Source organism: Suricata suricatta, chromosome 7 (genome assembly GCF_006229205.1).
Source record: "Suricata suricatta isolate VVHF042 chromosome 7, meerkat_22Aug2017_6uvM2_HiC, whole genome shotgun sequence".
In the NCBI taxonomy this organism is placed as follows: Eukaryota; Metazoa; Chordata; class Mammalia; order Carnivora; family Herpestidae; genus Suricata; species Suricata suricatta.
The window spans coordinates 100,340,943-100,361,269 of record NC_043706.1 but is presented as its reverse complement, the minus strand read 5'-3'; the positions used below and the strand labels follow the sequence as shown (position 1 = coordinate 100,361,269).

At 40.9% G+C, this 20,327-nt stretch overlaps 2 protein-coding genes across 4 annotated transcripts in view; one reads left to right on the top strand and one right to left on the bottom strand.

The window, feature by feature from the left end:
- The window catches only part of TRAPPC3L (trafficking protein particle complex 3 like), a 37,500-nt gene extending 29,931 nt beyond the window's left edge, over window positions 1-7,569 (top strand). The window contains exons 4-5 of the mRNA XM_029945598.1: window positions 3,091-3,276; window positions 7,341-7,569. Coding sequence (XP_029801458.1) covers window positions 3,091-3,276; window positions 7,341-7,460 — 306 coding nt within the window. The 3' untranslated portion in view covers window positions 7,461-7,569. The remainder of the gene's footprint in view (window positions 1-3,090; window positions 3,277-7,340) is intronic.
- CALHM5 (calcium homeostasis modulator family member 5) overlaps window positions 1-18,847 on the bottom strand; it is a 21,511-nt gene extending 2,664 nt beyond the window's left edge. The window contains exons 1-2 of one of the 3 annotated variants that reach the window (XR_003911291.1): window positions 18,714-18,847; window positions 3,167-3,267 (exon numbers count right to left, since the gene is read on the bottom strand). Coding sequence is in view for 2 of the 3 variants with exons in the window: in XM_029945594.1 (XP_029801454.1) it covers window positions 174-713 (540 nt within the window). In the remaining variant the exon portion in view is untranslated. Of the gene's footprint in view, window positions 1-173; window positions 769-3,166; window positions 3,268-18,713 lie in introns of those variants that run through there. The other 2 variants (XM_029945595.1, XM_029945594.1) reach the window with 2 other exon arrangements.
- Between the last annotated feature and the right edge of the window lie 1,480 nt (window positions 18,848-20,327).

The following is a 20,327-nucleotide window of genomic DNA, read 5'->3' as shown; positions in this document are numbered from 1 at the left end:
GGAGCCACAGACCTCTAAAAAGCTTTTCCTGAGATTGTCTTAATGTTGCATCATGTTCCAATTTCCATTTGGTTTCAAAACGTTCTAGCAGGATTCAGACTCAGCTCTGCCGGAAATGAGTACAGAGAGAGCACTTCACGCGGGGAGAAAAAGGCAACTTTGTCCTTTCTTACCTGAGACTGGGCTTGCAGGGACAGTTTCAGTTCTTCATTGTCCATGGGGGCCATGCTGGTTTTGCCACAAGACACTTTGTAAAGTTCATCCCAGCACTCCTGGGGCTTGCCCTTGCAAATCAGTTCCAGGAGTCTTGAACTTTTGGTCCCGCTCATGGCACACTCATAAAAAGTCCCATTGAGCAGAGCCACAGAAAGCCACATCATTGGAGCCACCAATGAACTCAGAGTGATCTGGCCGAGGACATAGAAAAAGTGGCAGCTGTGACCCTTGGGGAAGATTTTCCTGGGATTCACACAGCAGCCTGTGAAAAGCCTCCATGCCTTGCTGTTCAGGAAGAATCCCAGGATCAGTAACACCCAAGCAGGAGCAAACAGGAAAACCAGCCCATAGACCACATTCTCAGTGCTGCAGGGACACTTAAAAGCCACCAGTGAAAAGAGACGCTCGCTCCCCACAGTCAGCAGAGCCATGAAGCTGTAGCCAATAACAGTTTTCTGGTTGAGGAAGAATTTTAAAATCCCCTGAAAAGCATCCATGTTGAAGATACACAAAGGGAAAACGCTTTGCCCTTATTTATTGGCCGAGCAGCTGTGCCCGTGGCCGAGGGTGGAGCTCCTTCTTCCTTAGAAACAACAGTCCTCCTTCTCAAGCCGAATTCAGCCAGATAAGGAAACAATGTCATTCCCTAGGAATGAGAATTTCCCAACCGTGCTCAGATAATGCCTCCTACTGGTGACTTTTGCACCACAACCCAGGGCCCAAACACTCAGCATCCAAGTAAATTCTGAGTGCACAGCTTCCATTTTATGGTATTTTCACATAGCTTGGATTGAGAATCAGAAGAAAATTCTGATTCTCAATCCTATAAATAACAGTCTAGGAATTTTCCAGCCAGCAGAATTAACATTTGCAGCGATAGGTTTCAGCCAATTCACTGAGAGCCAAATCTAGTCTCCAGGCCAGGAGTCTCATGACGATTTTTCCCTCGCTACTTAAGACTGCTGCTTTTGCTACCTTACCTTAAGATCTGAAAGTTGTATTTTATATCCTCTTAAACTGTCTAGTGTCAGAGATTTGAGCCAAATTTTAGGATTTGGGCTATTTAAAATTTCTATGGAAAGGTTTAGGGAGCATTTGAGTTTTCAGTGAAAAACAAAATAAAAAGGTCCTCATATCATTTCTTTCCTTGTAACCTCTCGGTTGGTATCTCTGCCTTTGATTTCATGCCCAGCCTTACCCTCAGCCCTAAATTCAACCTTCATGCTCACACAACGGAGATCCTTCAAAAGGAAATTCAATTCTGACCTAGCTTACTCACATCTTCAAGGCTTTGTGCTACCCACAATTGATAGATGCTAATCTACCCTGAACTTGATCATGGCATTTCCTGCCCATGACATGTTCCCTCTACTTAAAACACCTCCCACTCCCACCCTGTCCACCCTGCAAATTCTCATTCAATATTCATGAACAGAATAGCAGTTTCTTTCTCTGTAAGTATTTGCCGGATTGCTTCCTAATATAGAACACTATACTTACAAGACTTAACACCATTGCAGTTTTTTGTTTAACATCTATAGCCCCTTTTTGATTATGAGCTCTTATAAAACAGGAATCCTATTTTATTAACTTTTGTGTTCTGGGCCTAAACATGGTAACAAACACAGAATGGATGTTCATTTAATAATTTGTTTTTCAAATAGTTATTGAACTCCCCACCATGTGCTAGAAATGCAGTGAGTACCTATTGAATGAATGATGAGCCTTTCAGGACTTCTAATTATAAATAATTTAAGAAAATGGTTTCCACTTCTGTCCTACACTGCTCTTAATTTTAAAAATGAAATTAACTGGGGTGCCTGGGTGGCTCAGTTGGTTAAGTGTCTGACTCTTGACCTCAGCTCAGGTCATGATCACATAGTTAATGGGATTGAGCCCCATGTTGGGCTCTATGCTAATGGCACAGAGCCTGCTTGGGATTATCTCTCTTTTCTCTCTCTCTCTCTCTCTCTCTCTCTCTCTCTCGCTCTCTCTCTGCCCCTCTCCCACACTGCTCTTTCTCAAAATAAAAAAATCAACCTTTTAAAAATTAAATTAAGACACTGGAAAGACAAGTTAACAAGTTCCCAATAATTAACTTCAAATTCCAGTGCATTTTGTGAAAAGAATGTGCCTTGGCCCAGGAGCCTAGGAACTGAGCAACAGCACAGCCTTGTCCATGACATTTTAACTTCTCTGAATCCCAACCTACTCATTTATGAAACTGGAGGTATAAAATGAATAGTCTCCAAGATTTTTTCCATCTCAACATTGTGAAATTCTGTAAGCCCTTTAATACAGCAGACCTTTGTGAGAAGTTACTTTACAATTCATTTATGTGAATCATACCCCCACTATCCCTTGCGCCTTCTTAGAGACTTGTCATCCTTTATGACCTACTTCCTGCACCTTCTAAAGCACACCCTTGGTCTGATGGTCCAACAGCATCCTCCACTCTACCACCTTCCCATTGTGGCAAGTATGTCTTGGGTCTCTTTCTTATTCAGGATCTTATCCCTTACCAGGTTCATGTGGCACCTATCATACTAGGAAGTTGATGACTAATATTTTCATGTCTTACCCTCCTGAAGGATATTTATTTTTGAAAAAGATATTTTGCAAAATAATGCCTAACTCTGTTTCATAAAGCATATTCCTTAGGATAGTCCCTAAAAATAAAACTCTTCAAGACTTGTACAGGTCATAGGGTGAGTACATTCCAAAGCTGAGGGTGAACTCAGCTGGCTGACTACAAACTCACGTGCTTAATTATTGTGCTGCACTGCCTGGAACAGACTATTTGGGTGTTCTGCTAATAACAGATACTTGTTCTTGACTACGGTTTTTAGTAGAATTTTTCCCCCTTTTTATTAGGTTGCCTTTAAGACGTACCTGGGAATTACACCAAGCGTGACCTGTAACAACCCAAGCAGGACTGCGTTTTCCCTGATCCTAGACAAGAATCCTCTGGTGGAGTTTGTGGAAGAGCTCCCTGCTGGCCGATCCTCTCTGTGCTACTGCAATTTACTCTGTGGGATTATCAGAGGTGCCCTGGAAATGGTAAAGCACGTATTTCATTTTGGCAGGTGTATTCCTTATCTAGTGCTGTGCAACAGATGGCCCCCAGATACAACTGTTTAAAACAACTAATATTTACTATCTCTGACAGTTTCTAAGAATCAGAAATCCGGGAAGAGTTTTGATAGGTGGTTGTGGCTAAGAGCCCTTCTGAGCCTAATACACACACAGTCCAGCTGTTGGTCCCTTCAGGGCTGCCGTCCCTGAACACCTGACTGAGGCTGGACGACCCACCTCCATGCTCACTCACGTGGCCGCATCAGCTGGCTGGCTGTTGGCCAGAGGCTTCATGAAAGTCCTTGCCACAGAGGCCCCCTGGTAGATCCAGTCACAACAGGGGCTGCCTACCTGGTACAGTGTGGGAGGGCCCTACCTGAGGGTGTGAATAACAGGAGGTGAAGGTCACTGCAGTCTATTTTGGAGTCTCGCTTCCACACCTGAATCATTCATTGACTGAACAAAGACAGCGATTAGCATATGCTCTTGATTTGGAGGGGGTAGATTCCCGTGATTCGTCGCTTACATACAAAACCAAGAGCACGCTGTACTCACTGTAAGTTAGCCAATTTGACAATAAATTATTTTTAAAAAGATATTTAAAAAAAATAAAAATGAATGCAAAGAAAAAAAAGAAGAGATTTTAAAAGGCCTTAAAATAGTTTGAAATATAGGAATTACATTATCCAAAAAAAAGTAGCACGGACAGCAATATTCTAGTGAATTTAATTTGTGTGGGAAATTAAGTAAATAATTGTGCTTCCAAATAAATCTAAGTCCAGATAACTATTTAAAAAAAAAAGACATTGAGCATATAAGGTCAGTAAGACATAGTTGCTACCCTTCAAGAGTTTCTGTCCAGTAGAGAAGCCCAATAGTTCTGTAAAAAGGTGTAGATAAATGGCTAGAGGAGGACCTGGCTTGGGGGGGGGGGCTGGTAGGGCTGAGATAACTTCCTAGAGAAACCAGGAGAAATAGGAGTTAGGTGAAGGCCATGGGGCAAGGGGAGCAGAGGAAGATAATGTTCCAGGTAAAAGGAATAGCATAGCCAAAGACACAAAAAGAATGTTTCATTGAAAGAATGAGGAACTTGAATTAGTTCCATATGGGTGACATGTAGATGGAGATATTGTCTTGAGAGAGGAGGTTTCAATTCTTTACAGAGTCCTGATTTTTAAAAAGTGGTGGGGCACATCTAAAGATTGTTCTAAGAAAGCAGCAGAGACCCATTGTAGGTTTATAAAGAAGGGAATGATATTTTTAAATTTGTGTTTTAGGAATGTTATCCCTTTGTCAACAAAGTGAAAGTGTGCTGGTTACAATGCTGGAGGGAAGAAGAGGACAGTTAGGAAGTGGATGAACGAGAATAAAGCCCTGACAAGAGGAGTGGAGAGGCGATCGACGTGAACAACATCAATAAGGCAGATTATTAATTAATTAAATGTAAGACTAGGCTATTCGTTGACTAAAAGGAACAAGATTGGGGAAAAGATTCAGGAATAATTTAGGGTTCTAAGCATCCTGTAAGGATGGTTGTACTGTTAACCAAGAGAGCAAAACAAGGTGGGGTATGTTGAGGGTTGGGAGAGATAAAGTGAGGAGTTCAGCTTGGAAGATTCTAGAATTGAGGTGTCTAACACACAAACAAGTGATGCTATCCAATAAGCAGTTTCTATACATGTCTGGAAGCCACACATGTGGGCTGAAGAGTCACTGGAACTGTCAAAGGATGGCTACGGAGTGTGCAGAGTAGGAAGGAAAAGAAGTCACAGGCGGAATTGTAGGAAGCAATAAAACATGAGTAAGTTGAAGAGACAATACAAAGACTGCAAAGGATACCAAGAAGGAGTAATCACAGGTGGGAAAATACCAGGAAAGAAGGGAGTCAGAAACAAAGGAGGCTATTTCAAGAGGTTCCTCAAAAAATTAAAAATGGAACTACCTACAACCCAGAAATTGCACTCCTAGGAATTTATCCAAAAAATTAAAAGGGGCACATGTACCCTAATGTTTATAGTAACACAATTGACAATAGCCAAAGTATGGAAAGAGCCCAAATGTCCATCAACTGATGAATGGATAAAGAAGATGTGGTAGATTAGATAGATAGATAGATAGATAGATAGATAGATAGATATAATGGAATACTACTCAGTAATGAGAAAGAATGAAATCTTGCAATTTGCAACAACGTGGATGAAACTAGAGTTTATTATGCTAAGCGGATAATTCCGTCAGTGAAAGACAAATATCATATGTCTCACTCATATGTGGAATTTGAGAAACTCAAAAGATGAACATAGGGGAAGGGAAGGAAAAATAAGATAAAAACAAAGAAGGAGGCAAACCATAAGAGACTCTTAAATACAAAGACAAACTGAGGTTTGCTGGGAAGTGTGAGGGGTTAAATGGTGACAGGCACTTTTCAGGATGAGCACTGGGTGTCATGTGTAAGAGATGAGTCACTGGGTTCTACTTCTGAAGCCAGGACTACACTGTATGTTAACTAACTTGAATATGAATTTAGAAGAAGAAGAGGGAGTGATTCCCAAGATCAAGGAGAGCAGAGAAGCTAAGTGAAACAAGACCTGAAAAATATTCACAATATGTAGGAACTGAAAGGTCAGGAAGTACCTTAGTAAAACTGTATATAAGAACCTGAAGGAAGAAGCCAATCTGTCAAAGACTATTGAGTCAACGGCAACTTAGAAAGAAGTAACAGTCCACAAAGTCTCATTTTCCCAGAAGCTGAGCTTTTAAGAGTGGTGGCACCAGAGAGTGGTCAAAGACTAGACAGGTGTTGACTTACCCAATAATGAGGCATGCATATAATTTTCAATTATCTGTTATAATTAGAGGAAGGATATAATAACAGGTAATCCAAAAGAGTTAAACAATAGACATAATGTATTATTCACACAGATCTTCTGTGCTCTATCCTACCAATTTTTAGGCTTCCCCTATAATCAAGAAATCAAGAAAGAGGAAGGGAGATATTCTGGGAACTTACAGGCAAAGGGAGGAACCATATAACAAAGGCAAAAATAAGATAAATAATTCACCAGCTTTCACAGACAACATTTGATTCTATATCCTATATGACAAATAGCTATCAGACCTCACATGACCTCAAATATCCAAATAGCTTCAATGTAGCCTCCTTGTTCATTTTAATTGGCCTTCTGTTATATTTTGACAAAGATGAAAAAGATCCTATGGGGGGAAAATGAGGGTGAACGTAGCTTCTATATTTCAATTGCCAACTAGACCCAGGCTTTTTCACTTATTATTTGCTTTTACCAAGTACTTTTGTTAAAGTATCTTACTTATGCCAATAACTTAAAAGAGCTGAACAGATATTCTGCCGAGGGTAGTTGGTCAGCAATATGCTATTCTTATGTGAATCCATTTTAATGAATAGACAAGGAAGCCCTGTGGGATTACTTCAATGTATGGAAAGTGGGAAATTCTTTATAGTGGAAAAGAAGGGCCAGATATCAAATATTCATGTCTGTAATTTCAATCTTTAATTTTATATTTATAATTTATTTAGTTGATACTTTTGCAAAGCTCTCAAAGTCGTGAGTGATTGCTACGTGCTGTTAGGACAAGTGACGCTATTTGACTAATGACAGAATGGCTGATAGTAAGTCCACTAGAATTTGATTGTTTAAGAACCCATTTATCCTGGGAAATTCTGCTTGACAAGGCACATTGGGTCAAGGCTATCTCTGAGCTGGGAATTTGTGTTCTTCTAGAGATGGCCGCATAGTTGAGCTTTGCATCGTGAGCAAAAGTGGGCTTGCCCCAGTGTCCTCAGGTTGAGCCTGTCCTGGCCCACACTCCTCTGCAGACTCCCACCACAGAGCCGACACACAGCCAGGTCACACCTGGAGGACACACAGCAAAGGGCACAGAGCAAACTCTTTTTTTACCATCCCGTAAGGAAAGGGAGCCCCTATTAGTTATATAAAGCTGGAAAAAAATTTGGAGAGTTTTTTATTTTTTAAAAGTAAATGACTCAGGCCTGTTTTTTTTTTCTTCCATAGGTTCATTTGGCTGCTGATGTTACATTCTTGCAAGACAAACTGAAAGGCGACAGTGTGACAGAAATAGGAATAACATTTCTGAAAAAGCTAGATGAGAAAAAATACAGACGGAAAAAATGAAGAATTGCATGCAAAACGCCACAGGGTAGCTAGTTGAGGAGTTAATATTATCTAAACATATATAGCCATAGAAATTTTGAATTGTTTAATAATAGCATGGGCTTCAAAAGGCTTTTCTATACCAGGGGTCACCTGGGTGGCTCAGTTGGTTGAGCATCTGACTTTGGCTCAGGTCATGATCTCTCAGTCTGTGAATTTGAGCCCTGCATCGGGCCCTCTGCTGACAATTCAGAGCCTGGAGCCTGCCTCAGAATCTGTCTCCTTCTCTCTCTGCCCCTCCCCCACACTCTTGAGTGCACGCGCGCTCACTCTCTCTCTCTCTCTCTCTCTCTCTCTCTCACACACACACACATTCTCTCTCTCTCTCAAAAATAAACATAAAAAATATTTTAAAAAGAAAAAAGCTTCCATATCAGCCACAAGTTTGGAGCACAGACCACTAGGATTTAAAGTCATTATTTTTTCGGGGCACCTGGGTGGCTCAGTTGGTTTAGTGTCCAACTTCAGCTCAGGTCATGATCTCATAGTATGTGGGTTCAAGCCCCATGTCAGGTTCTGTGCTGACAGTCAGAGCGTAGAGCCTGCTTCAGATTCTGTGACTCTCGCTCTGCCCCTTCCCTGCTCACACTCTGTCTGTCTCTCAAAAATGAATAAATGTTTAAAAAAATTTAAAGCTGTTTTTTTCTTTGCTTATAAATCACATATTTTAATCATATGTACATAAGATTTCATATACAAAAACTCCTCATAAGAGAGGAAACATGAATTCCATATATCATATAGTTTATCCTAACAGAGTCCATTAATTTCATTTACTTATGGTAATAAAAAAAAACACAACCAACCACACAGTTGGTGTATTGACCCATTCTCATTGGAAAAAATAGATGAAATGATACAATATAGTGTTTACTATAGAGACATTTCTAGATATTATATATTTCATTCCCTATAGAAACAGTGCCATTTATAACAGCTTTCCATATTTTTGAGAAACCATGAATATGATTTCTCCCATATGGCTTGGTTAATCACTTTAGCCTCCCAAAATTGTTCTCTCTTGATTTATAATTACCAAGGCAAGCTATTTATTCGGATGCTAATTTTTTGATATTTTTAAATAGCTCTAATTTAAAATTTTTAATTTTTAGATAGTATTAACCACATTTCATCCTTTTCTCACAAAATATTGCTGATGGTCAGGAAATAAGCTCTAAAATGAGAGGTAAATAATGTTTTTTGAGAATACTTTCTTACCCCAAAGCTTATTAAGTTAGAAATTTCGCTGTCATTTTTATCCACTAAAAACCTTATAAAGCATACTTTGTGCCCACAATATATTTAAACTCAAAATGTACTGGATTAAATACACAATGATCTTTACCAGACCATCAGCATACAGGGGTAGCATATATGGCCATCAGGGATCTAGTGGGATCTTCAGAGACCTGAAATTACAAGTAAGCTACAATTAGTGTGGGCCCATCAGCTAAAACCAGTGTAAGTGGTCTGATAGCGGTAGGCCCCAACTAGGACTCCGGAGCCTGAAGACATAGTCCCAAATCTGTTTTTAGTGGGTTCAGCTGATCCTAATTAGTGGCTGATCTTGGGGAAGGTACGTAATCTCTCAGGCACACTCTCTCTCATCTATAAAATGGCATGATTGAACATGACAAATATCTTAAATTAGATAAATGAGTGTAAATGACATCAAGAGCCACAGTAGGGCTCCTGGGTGGCTCAATCAGTTAAGCATCTGACTCTTGATTTTGGCTCAGGTCATGATCTCATGGTTTGTGAGTTCGAGCTGACAGCACAGAGCCTGCTTGGGATTCTGTCTCCCTCTTTCTCTGCCACTCGCTCTCTATGTCTCTCTTAAAATAAATAAAAAATAAAAATAAAGAAATATAAAAAATAAATAAAAATAAAGAAATATAAAAAAAAGAACCACTTAAATTCCACATTTTTGGACTTCAGAAGACAAGGAAGAATTTCTTTGTTCCCTGACAACCTAGCTGTCTCTTCAAAAGGACACTGATGTGGGTATTAGGATCGCACAGAGTCACTGGGGCAGCTGTAGCAACCATGGAAGGACCTTGAAACCAGTTCCATGGATGACCAGAAATAGACTCTGGAAGAGTATTACCTGACATCAGAAGGGATATCACAGTGCCGTGTGTTTTAAACTGATGTCTCCAGAAGAATGCTTGCCTGCAATCCATCCCGAAGCTTCTTTGGAGGTGTTTCCATCTTCTGTTCAGTTTCCTCTTTCTCCTTTATAGTACACTCACCTCTCCAGGAACCCAAAATACTCGTGTCTACGGGTCTGCCTCTTAAATGAGCGCTCAAGTACCCTTACTGAAAATGTTCCATGCTCTGCAGTATTCTCTTACTTGTCTACACTTTCCTCTCCTTTCTCTCCCAGCCCAGCCATCCAAACTCCCTTGGGCCACTGCCTTCATTACCCACCCAGCTGAAGACAGCTAACTCGGATACCCTGATGCTGAGTGTTACAGCTGGTGATGCCTTCAGGATGAGGTTTGTTCTCCATTCTTGGTTTTCCCTCACCTTGGAGAGGGAGACCAGTCTTTTGGATTGAACTTCTGGTATGAACAGAGATCTCTATAACCAAGACAGAAGAGTGTGCAGGATTCCCCTCCACCTGACCCACGGGCGACATGTTCCAAGGCCTCAAATGGACCTGAAGCCATGGATAGTACTGAGCTCTATATTTCCTATATACACATACCTGTGATAAAGTTTAATATATAAATTAGGCACAGTAAGAGATTTATAACTAGTGATAAAACAATTATAGCAATATTCTGTAATAAAAGTTATATAAATGTGGACTTTCTCTTTCTCTAAGTATCTTAGTGTATTGTACTCACCCTTCCTCCTATGATGCTGTGAGATGATAAAATGCCTATGTGATGAGATGTAGGAATTGTGACCTGGTGTTAGTCTACTAGGGTCTCTGACCAGAAGTCAAAAGGAGAATAATCTGCCTTCAAACTGAGGTTGACTGCAGAAAGCAAAGCGACAGGTGAGGAAAGACTACTGTACTCAGTAGGAACTCCATCCCAAAGAATGTGAGAATCTAAAAACTGCTGCTTATGAGAATCAGAGCCACATATATACATTTTCTAATAGCCACATTCAAACAGTAAAAAGGGAACATTAATTTTAATAATAAACGTTAGACTAATTATCCAAAATATCATTATTTCAACATTTAGTCAATATAAAAATTATTGAGACCACTTACATCCTTTTAAAAAGTGTCTTTAAACTATATTTTACACTTTTAGTACATCTCAATTCAATGGTAAATTTTCAAAGCATACAGTGAAATATAGTCTTACCACAACAGTAGAATTGTGTTTTAGTGTTGTTTAATAGCTTCAATTTTTAAAAATTTAAATGAATTAAAATTAAACTGAATTCAAAAATCCATTTCCTTAGCCAAACCAGTCACATTTTAAGTGTTCAGTAGCCATGTGTGGCTAGTGGTGACTCTAATGTACAGCACAGGTCTACAATTCCCAGTCACAAATTTGTCAGGTCTCCTTGACCTTGGACACAAAGTATTGATGTGGAGGATCCAGGTTCATAGAGAGGGAGAAAGGAGACAGAAAGGAAAAGGTCTTTCTTAGAGACCATCCGAGTTCAATAAAATGCTGAGTGGCAGTCAATAAGAACAGAAAGGCTTTTATGTAAAGATTTCATACTACTAAGGGAAAGCTGCACACCATCCTCTGAGTTCCGAGTGTATTTTCACCCTCTTTGTGTGAAGTTGAGTCTTCCTTTCTTCCCTTCTTCCTTCCTCCCTTCCTTCCTCCCTTCCAATCTTTCTTTCTTCCTTCTTTTCTTTTCTTTCTTTCTTTCTTTCTTTCTTTCTTTCTTTCTTTCTTTCTTTCTCTCTCTCTCTCTCTCTCTCTCTTTCTTTCTTTCTTTCTTTCTTTCTTCCTTCCTTCCTTCCTTCCTCCCTTCCTTCCTTCTTCCTTCCTTCCAAAAGAGAAGGCACAAGTGAGAGAACAGCAGCTAGAGAGAGAGAAGCCAAGGAGTGGCAGAGACAAAGAGAGAGAGAGAAAGAGGGAGGAGAGAGAAGCAGGGCTCACCCCAAGCAGGGCACGAGCTCAGCGGATGTGAGACTGAAACTCACGAATTGAGAGATCATGACCAGAGCTGAAGTCAGATGCTTCATAGCTGAGTCACCCAGGCGTCTCTGAAGTTGAGTCTTTCTAATAAAGACCTTGTGGAATTTGCATGGTATAACTACAGAGTTATAGAATATATTTATTTCACAAAGACCTTCACTCTGAACCCAGAACCCTGATCAATAAAGAGATTTTTTTTTATCATCTTGGAAGCCAAAACAGAAGAAGGATTGGGGGCAGAGAGATAGTTTATTGCTATTCAGATGACATCCCCAGATTGCTGCCTGAGCTGTTGACTGGGGACATCTGCTCTGGTTGCCTATCCACTTATTTAAAGTTGCCAGGAATCGGAAATACTTCCCTCAGCAGCCTGCTCACTTGTTTATTGTCTTCTCAAATCTCTTAGGTTCATCCGTTAGTTATTAGAAGCCTGGATCTCTTTAGCAGTTGGAATGGACTATTCTGAATAAGTGGAAAGTTCCCTCTTCTCCCTGTTTATGAAGGACCAAAGTGGGAATATGGAAAACCAGATGCATGAAGTGACAGAATGTCATTAAAACTTTTGTAACCAAAGAGGCCACTTTAATCAAGGTCTGCTAAATGTTAAGAAACAGTAAATGATAGAAGAGATTGTATTATTCATTGTTAAGGGTCTGTCAATTGGGGCTATAGGCTCTGAGGGGTGGTTATATTTCACTGCCTCATCCACCAGCTAGGGGGGCTAATTAATTTCCCGTCAGTAACACTGAAGTCCATGATGAAGGTAGTAGCCTCCCAGGCCTAGAAACTTGGTATGACAAACATTTCCTTCTTTAAAAAGAGAGCCAAACTGTTTATTCTGCTTGGTTGCATATTTAAAACAAAAAAATCTGTCTGGTTGCTGTATTTCTTCATTCTGGTCAACCTTCCAGAACTTTAGCTGGACGGGACCAGTGGTGAACCAACAGTGGCTATGGCAAACAGTCAACGGACAGAAGGACAGGGGATGTGGCAGTCTAACGTGCCAGTCCATAATCTGAAGAGACACCCAGTACTGATTCTATCAGCAATACTCACCCTAAAACTGAGAATAAAGCCTGACCATAGCAACCATTAGCAAAACTTTATTTTTTAAGTGCTTCACTAAGAGGGGAGGAGCCAAGCAAAACACATTAAAAGTTGGAAATTCTTCACTAAAAACAGATAAAAAACAAATGTCCTAGGATAATTCCTTGTTCCCCTCAAACTCAAACTCTTTTCCAATTAAATCATTCTTTGCTTTTCTTTGTTCAGTTTCTTTTGTCTTCTGGTTTTTTTTTTTTTTTCCTTCTAGGAGCTCTGTTGCCACTACATATGCATCTTTCTTTTTCCCAAAGAATCTTCCGGCAATCCCTTTACTTCATCCCTTATTCCCCTTCCATTTCCTTCACCTTCATTATGTGACATGTAATGGGTATTTGTTAGCGGCATATGTCTCCACTAGTAGAATGACGTTTTCCTGTTCAGGTGTCCGCCATTTTATTAGGCAACCCATCCTTCAGGAAAAGTTACCGCTATCCTGTGCTCCACAGCTATCACCTGCGCACAGTAGCTCTTTCCCACTTTAAAATCACTGCCTTGCCAGTCGGATCTAAGCCAGTCAGGACATGGCATTCTCCAGCCCACCATCATTGTTGCTGACATAGGGCAGAGGTCCAGGATGAATGCACTGAAAGAAGAAAAATCTACCTGTTACATGAGCTAATACATTTACTGTATTCTTTAAGCAAATAGTGCTATGTTTCACTGCATGATAAATTTGTAAAAGGTCAGATAATTTGCATCATATTGGAGAATACCAAAAAGAATAAATTTTATTACTACATTTTCCACATGATTGAATGCTCAACAAAATAAATTTGGATTTACAATAGCTCTCCTCCTCACAGAAAGGAAAGGGTTGCAGGAGAGAGAATAGAGACCAGCATGATCATGTGCATCCGCCCAGCACACAAGTCCCAGAAAGGGGAGATCCTACAGGGAGAAGAGGTATTTTCAGTCAGTGGTAGCCTAGGAACAAACAAATAAAACTCATACATTTCACGTACTTCACCTATTTTTCCTGGCAACGTAAGTCATATCAGTCACGTGGGGATTCCAAAATCAGATCAAGCCTGATTTCTGGAGACTCTCAGTGGCTTAAATCTTTCAAGCCAGCAGACTACTTAATGACTTTGCTCTTTCTGTGCACTGTGTAAAACACAGAGTTTAATGGCTTAAAAGAGGAAATGCTAATTCCCTGTGGCCTGTATATACTAAAGAATAGAGGCACCTGGAAATGCTACTTTCTTGGGTTTGGCTTCATTAAGATTTTTATCAAGTGCTAGGCACATCAATTACATGCTGTGTCACTTAATTTTCATAACACTCTGTGAGTCATTAGGTCGATAGCAAATACAAAGTCGGATATGAAACTTCAAAGGAGCTCAATCTGCTGGTGCTTTAAGTGCATCAAAGAGGCTGTGAGTAATAGGAGTGGCAATGGCTCCCCAGTGTCTTCTGTCTCCCTTGGGAGCCTGAGGGACCACAAGAAGGGGAGGCAGCTTAGAAGAGAAGCTAATAAGCTTTGAATATTTTGAGTCTGATATGTGACTTGGAAGCATCCAAACAATCAGATGTTCAGAAGAGAGGCTTGAACCGAAGATGGACTTTGGAGTCTTCAGTACATGAATAATAGAAAAAGCAGTGGATGTGGATGGCAACATCTGGAGAGCATGAACTTCAGGAAATATAAGGAACAAAGAATCTGTAGAAATACCACCATTCAAGACGCAGCAGGGAAAGAAGAGCACTGATGAGGCTGAACTTTCCATCACAGACAGAGATGGGAGAAACTGGTTACCTGAAAACTAAGGGTCTCAAGGAGAACAGAGTGGTCAGAGACATTCGATGCCACAGAAAAGCCAAAAAAGTCCAGAAAAGGAACATTGGGTTTGATAAGGAGAACGTATCTGCCTCAGAGCAATTTCAGGGCAAGATGGAGGTAGCAGATTCGTTGTAGTGGATGAGGAGTCAGCAGAAGGTGAGTCACCATGTGATTACTGCAAGATGATTCTTGGAATTTGACTGTAAGTGGAAAGAGACAGAGGATACTTGGTGTAAAGTTGGGTGGCTGTTTGCTCTTTTATGTTTATTTTTTTAAGAATGCAGGCTTTTGAAGCTATAGGAGAGAGGGAATGACTGAGGAAGCAAGACTCTGAAGAGATAGAAGGGGCTGGGATCCAGATCAAAAGAGTTTGGCTCTGAACTGCACAAAAACTATCCCATCCCCTGAGAAGAAAGCAATGAAAGTGAGAAGGCTCATGGTTGGGGATGGGATTGAACACGTTAAGGGAAGACCTTGACAAACCTCGTGAGCTGTGGCTTCAATCTTCCCTGTGAAGCAAAATTCAGGGTCTTGGTGGAGGTGGAGGTAGAGGGAAGCCAGATGAGAATACCTTCTCCTGTAGGCAATGGCCCATCCTCTCCCATTCACACCCAGAAATATAAAATAGCCCAGCCTTCAGGTTGAATGATCATACACATGTCAGGGGAGAAACTACAGATAGCCTTGACTTCTGTGCTGTAGTGAAGATTCTCTACCCTCCCACCAACAACAAGGGGGAGAACATCCTGACTGGAGGCACTTATCTGACACTCCACCTGGATCATAAACAGAATTTCCTATGTCTCAGAAGGAAAGAGAGACATTTGGTTGCAGGCTGTCTTAGAGATCTCTTCCAAGCAGCCAGTAGATGTGTGTCTAGAAAGTTGCCTCAGCTACTCTAGCATTCTGCAACTGCTGATGGGACACACAGAAATGACCCTTCAGGAAAACCACAGAAAGCCCCCAAACCAGACAACCAACACTTGAAAGGTGATTTTCCCACAGATGTAGAAGAAATAACATTGTTTCCCTTTGGGAAAAATTTTTCCAAGGGTTCATAGAGAATCTTGCGAGAAGCAAACAAATACCACTGCCAGGGGTGGGGGGTTAGGGAAAGACCCCAGGTAAAGAAGCACAAAAACTGGACTGATAAGTAAAAGTGTCTGTTGGGAGCTATCTGAATTTACCGGTTGAGTGAAAATTCCTGGTGAGGGTACAGCAATTTGCATGGTCTCTTGCCCCTAGACAGCTACCAAAATCTACCCTCATGTAACTTTCATTTCTGCTTAGGCACCAAATTTGGAGTCCTTTGCTGATTAGTGTCAGGAGCAGCCTGCACCTCTGCCCTGTCCCTGAGGCATGATTGCACCTGGTCAGGGGAAAGATGAGTAAACTAGATATACCCTAATGCGACTAAGGCAAGCAACATATAATTTTCCTCCTAGCTGAGCAATTAACTGATAATTGACTACTTTCTAGGCCTGGACTCTGTTGCAATAAAATGTATCAATCATCTTTTGGGAATCCTGTTTTTTTTCCTGGGAACTTTCTCTTAGAGTTATAAATAGTCTAATGACCCTTACTCATAAAAAACTGACCTTTACTAAACAATGCTGTTTGCCTCTTGGTTAAAGGTCACTTCCTTAGGGCTATATCTGAAGTTTTGTAAAAAAAACAAACAAACATATGTATATATATATATCTTCCCTTCCTAGATAATAGCATCAGGGCCTGTAGCTAAATTTTTTATGACAATCGTTACTACTATAATTGTAACTTCTGCAGAACCCATGTCCTGAAAAATTGTAAAAATTATCTATGAGAAATCATTTACTGTTTTTTCTGATCCGTGTACCTTTCACCATAAATAAAGCTAGAGAATCAGACAGAGCCGAGATGCCTGCCTGATGATCAGAAAGAAACTCAAGGCTCTCTCACTCTCTCTTGCCGACACCATCCATCCTTCAGGGAATCCTGGACCTGCTGGAGCTGGACTCCGGCAAGTGTCTGCAGACATAATTTTTACTGCTGCAGAGACACTTAAAACAGACAGGAAGAAGAAAATGCACTTCTCTACCGTCAGCAGTTTCTGCACACTGTAACCTGTGACTGTCCTGTGGCTGCCCAAGGCATTTCAGAGGGTCAGGAAAAGCTCCAGGTCTAAACAATAGATTTTTCAGCCCCTTTTTGAGTTGAAAAACTGGACTTTTAAGCTTTCTGAACACCTGTTGGGTTGAATCCCTCTTAAGGATGTCAAATCTAAATGAATGAAGGGGGGCGGGGGGCGTGTTGCAAAACTAGTTACTTGAGTTTAGATAGATCAAGGGACAATTCTTTGCCAAGAATTCAAGCGCTCCAGGCCCAGTAGTTGATGAAGATGGTGTTTCTGTACTGGGCCAGCTGTCTTTTGACAAGGATTTGTACTCCATAATCTAAAATTAAATATAGTCAAACAGAGTTGAACCAAGTCTCAATGATATGTCTGTGGCTCCTTCTAGAGGCAGAAGTATTTGCAGCAGATATGGTTTGGAGGCAGGAAGATAAGTCCATGCAATAACTCGGAAAGTTATTTTCAGTTCTGGTATAGTGGACTTTTTTTTTTTCCATGCATGCAAAAGCAAAGGGCTTTATTACAGGCTTAGGCTCGCCCTTTACTGGCCTGGTGGATCCATGCTGAGAGCCCCAAACAAAGGCCAGGTAGGGCCTTTATGGGTTTGGGAAGGGGGAGTTACAGGAAATTGTGACACAGGTACAGTGATCCAATCATTATACAATATTATTGACAGCAAGTTTATACAATTACAACATTTAGAATGTTAACCAATTACAGAGTAGACCCAGGACCCTCACATAGGGTGTGACTAGCCTTCTAGGCCTGCCCTTAGAAATGTTAAGGGTATTAGCTGGCCTTTCCTGATTGGGTGTTACAAGGGTGGTCCCATCTGCCTTGGGCAATGTGTGCCCTTCTATTGTCTCAGACCTGCGTCCTTACATTCCCCCTTCTGTCTTATAACTGACCCAATCCTGGGTCAGCTATGTTGCCATTGTTCCCCTAAAGCCTAGCATAGCCCTTCTTGGTGTAAGGGGAATTTCTTACTCTGTAAAGGGCATAGAGAAGGAGAGTTTACCCAATTTCTGCCAGTCTTCATGGTTAATTTGGTAAGGGTCTCTTTTAGGGTTTCTAATATCTGGCGCTGCCTGATTTACAAAAGTAAGAATGACAGCCAATTTGTTTCCTCATTTTTCATGATCCTTGGGCGTATAAATGCAATACACCTTCATGATTTTTTCTACATGACTAACCTTAGCCAAATTGGTGGGCCATCTAGTGGCCATTCGAAGACCCCCCCCATTAGAGTCTGGCAGTAGAGGCATAGGCTCCCCTTACCTTTTGCCTATAGTGGACTTTATAGAAAAAGCTATAAAGTTAAAAATTTAGGACCAAACATGGTCTTGGAGATATCTAAATTATAGTACTTTTTTACATGAAAAAGTTTCCTGAGACCTGAAATGTTGATAATGATGTCATGAGAAAGACTCTAGGGAAGAGCAAATTGAATACATAAATACTAGCATATGGAATTGCTTATTCTGATACAGACACAGGCATGTTCTGGTTCCCATTGCCTCATCAGGGACCTTACTCATCACTTATCCACCTTCACCTTCCACTTGGCTCCTCCTCATAAGCCCAAAAATATATTCAAGACTCTCCCATCCTAGGAAAAACATCCTCTTAACACTGCCTCCCTTCTACTGGCAAACTTCAAGAAAGCATGATGTAGTGGGAAAATGTTCTATGACCTGAATGTTTGCCTCCCCTTAAATTTCCTATGTTGAAGACCTAATCTCCAGTGTGATGATATTTGGAGGTGGGACCTTTGGGATGTGATTGGGTTAGAGTAGGTCTTGAGGGTGAGGCCCTCATGATGGGATTCGTGCTCTTAGAAAAAGAGAAAGAGACCCAAGATCTCTTTCCTCCCCTTCCACGTGAAGATACAACAGGGCAGCAATCAACAAACTAAGGAGAGGGTACTCTCACTTGACATGGGATTTGCTAGAATCTTGATCTTGAACATCCCATCCAGTGAGAAATAAATGTTGTTGTTTAAGCCACCAAGTCTATGTTCCAGCATCCCAAATTGCCTAAGAAGGAAAGCCAGCTTTACAAGTGTATAATTCTATGTCGAAATGCTTATGTGTGCTTACCTTAAATCTCTCTATTCTGACTCTTCTCTTGTGTTTCAGCTGGTTGTTTGTCATAAGTCTCTTTCATTCCTCTCTGGTTCCTCTTCCTTCCTCAAATTCTGATATATGCAGGATCCACTCGCACTTCTCTTGAGGAGGACGGTTCCCCTGTGTAGAACAAGCTGACATAGAAATCCTCACCTCTTTACCCTCCTCACCCACCCACTCCACCTACATGTCCCAGAAGCATATACTCGGTGCATCCAAAAAGCCAGCTCATCATTTCCTCTCACCCCCGGTAAAACCTCTTTTTCCTCCCACATTCTAAGTCCTAGTTAATTGTTAAATTGTTAAAACTAAGAGCCTCATGTTAATTTCTGAATTTTCCCTCCCTTTTAGGTCTTACATCTAATCTGTTACCAAATTCTTTTAATGCTACCCCCTAAACTCCTTTTGATCTTTTTTTTAAATTGTTTTTAATGTTTTATTTATTTTTGAGAGAGAGAGAGAGAGACAGCATGAGCAGCGAAGGGTCAGAGAGAGAGGGAGACACAGAATCTGAAGACAGGCTCCAGGCTCTGAGCTGTCAGCACAGAACCTGACGCGGGGCTCGAACCCACGAACCAGGAGATCATGACCTGAGCCGAAGCTGGACGCTCAACTGACTGAACCACCCGGGTGCACCACCTTTTGATCTTTCTTTTTGCCTTAGTTCAGGGCCTCATCTGTTCTCTTTAAGTTGCTTCCTGATGTGATTTTTCATGTCTATTTCACTCTCCACTCTGAGATCAAGTGATCTCTATAATATACAATTACAGCTACACTGCAAACTTCTCATTTTTTCTGTCTGCACGATATGGCTTCTAGAACATACTATATTCCTTATCCATCCAGTGAAGTCCAGCTTAATCTCCCCTACTTGGTGAAGACTATCCATCTCCGCACCCCACCTCTGGAATGAATGAGTTCCACTAATTTCTGGTCTTGTTGGTACCCTTTACATGTCTCTGTGCTATATGCTGCATATTTTCCCACGTGTCTTTCTTCCCAATTAGCTGGGAGTTCTTCTTTGGCAAAGAGCATATCTTATTTATCTTGGTATTCCCACACCTGGCACAGTTCCTAACAATCAATACTTCCTAATATTTTTTGAGTGGCAAATATACAGAGTGAATGAATGAGTGAATGAATGGATGAATGAAATAACTTATAGTTCTTCTTGGCCCATTTTGGAAGATTGTTCTCCATTTTATCTTCTTCATGTGACCTTCTATTGCTAATGTCAAGCTTTGGGGGGAAAGTTCTCTGAAATACCAGTATAAAACACATGAAATGTGTCTGTGTTACAGACTCTTTTGGCCATGAGGATACCTAGGGTGCCATGACTCATCAAGCTGGGAACTATGGACTTTGCTTTGTTCAAGAAGGTGGAGATTAGGCTGGAGACTGTAACTTCACTGCACATTTGCTCTGCCCTTAATTTTCTGGTGTGGCCAGAGTCTCCATGACAAAAGGGTAAATCCTGTTTATCCCACTTGTCCTTTAGCTCCTACAAGGGTCCGCGGTCTTCAAGGCATATGCTCTAAAATTAAAAACCATATGGGCTATAATAGAATAAATATGCACACATTATCA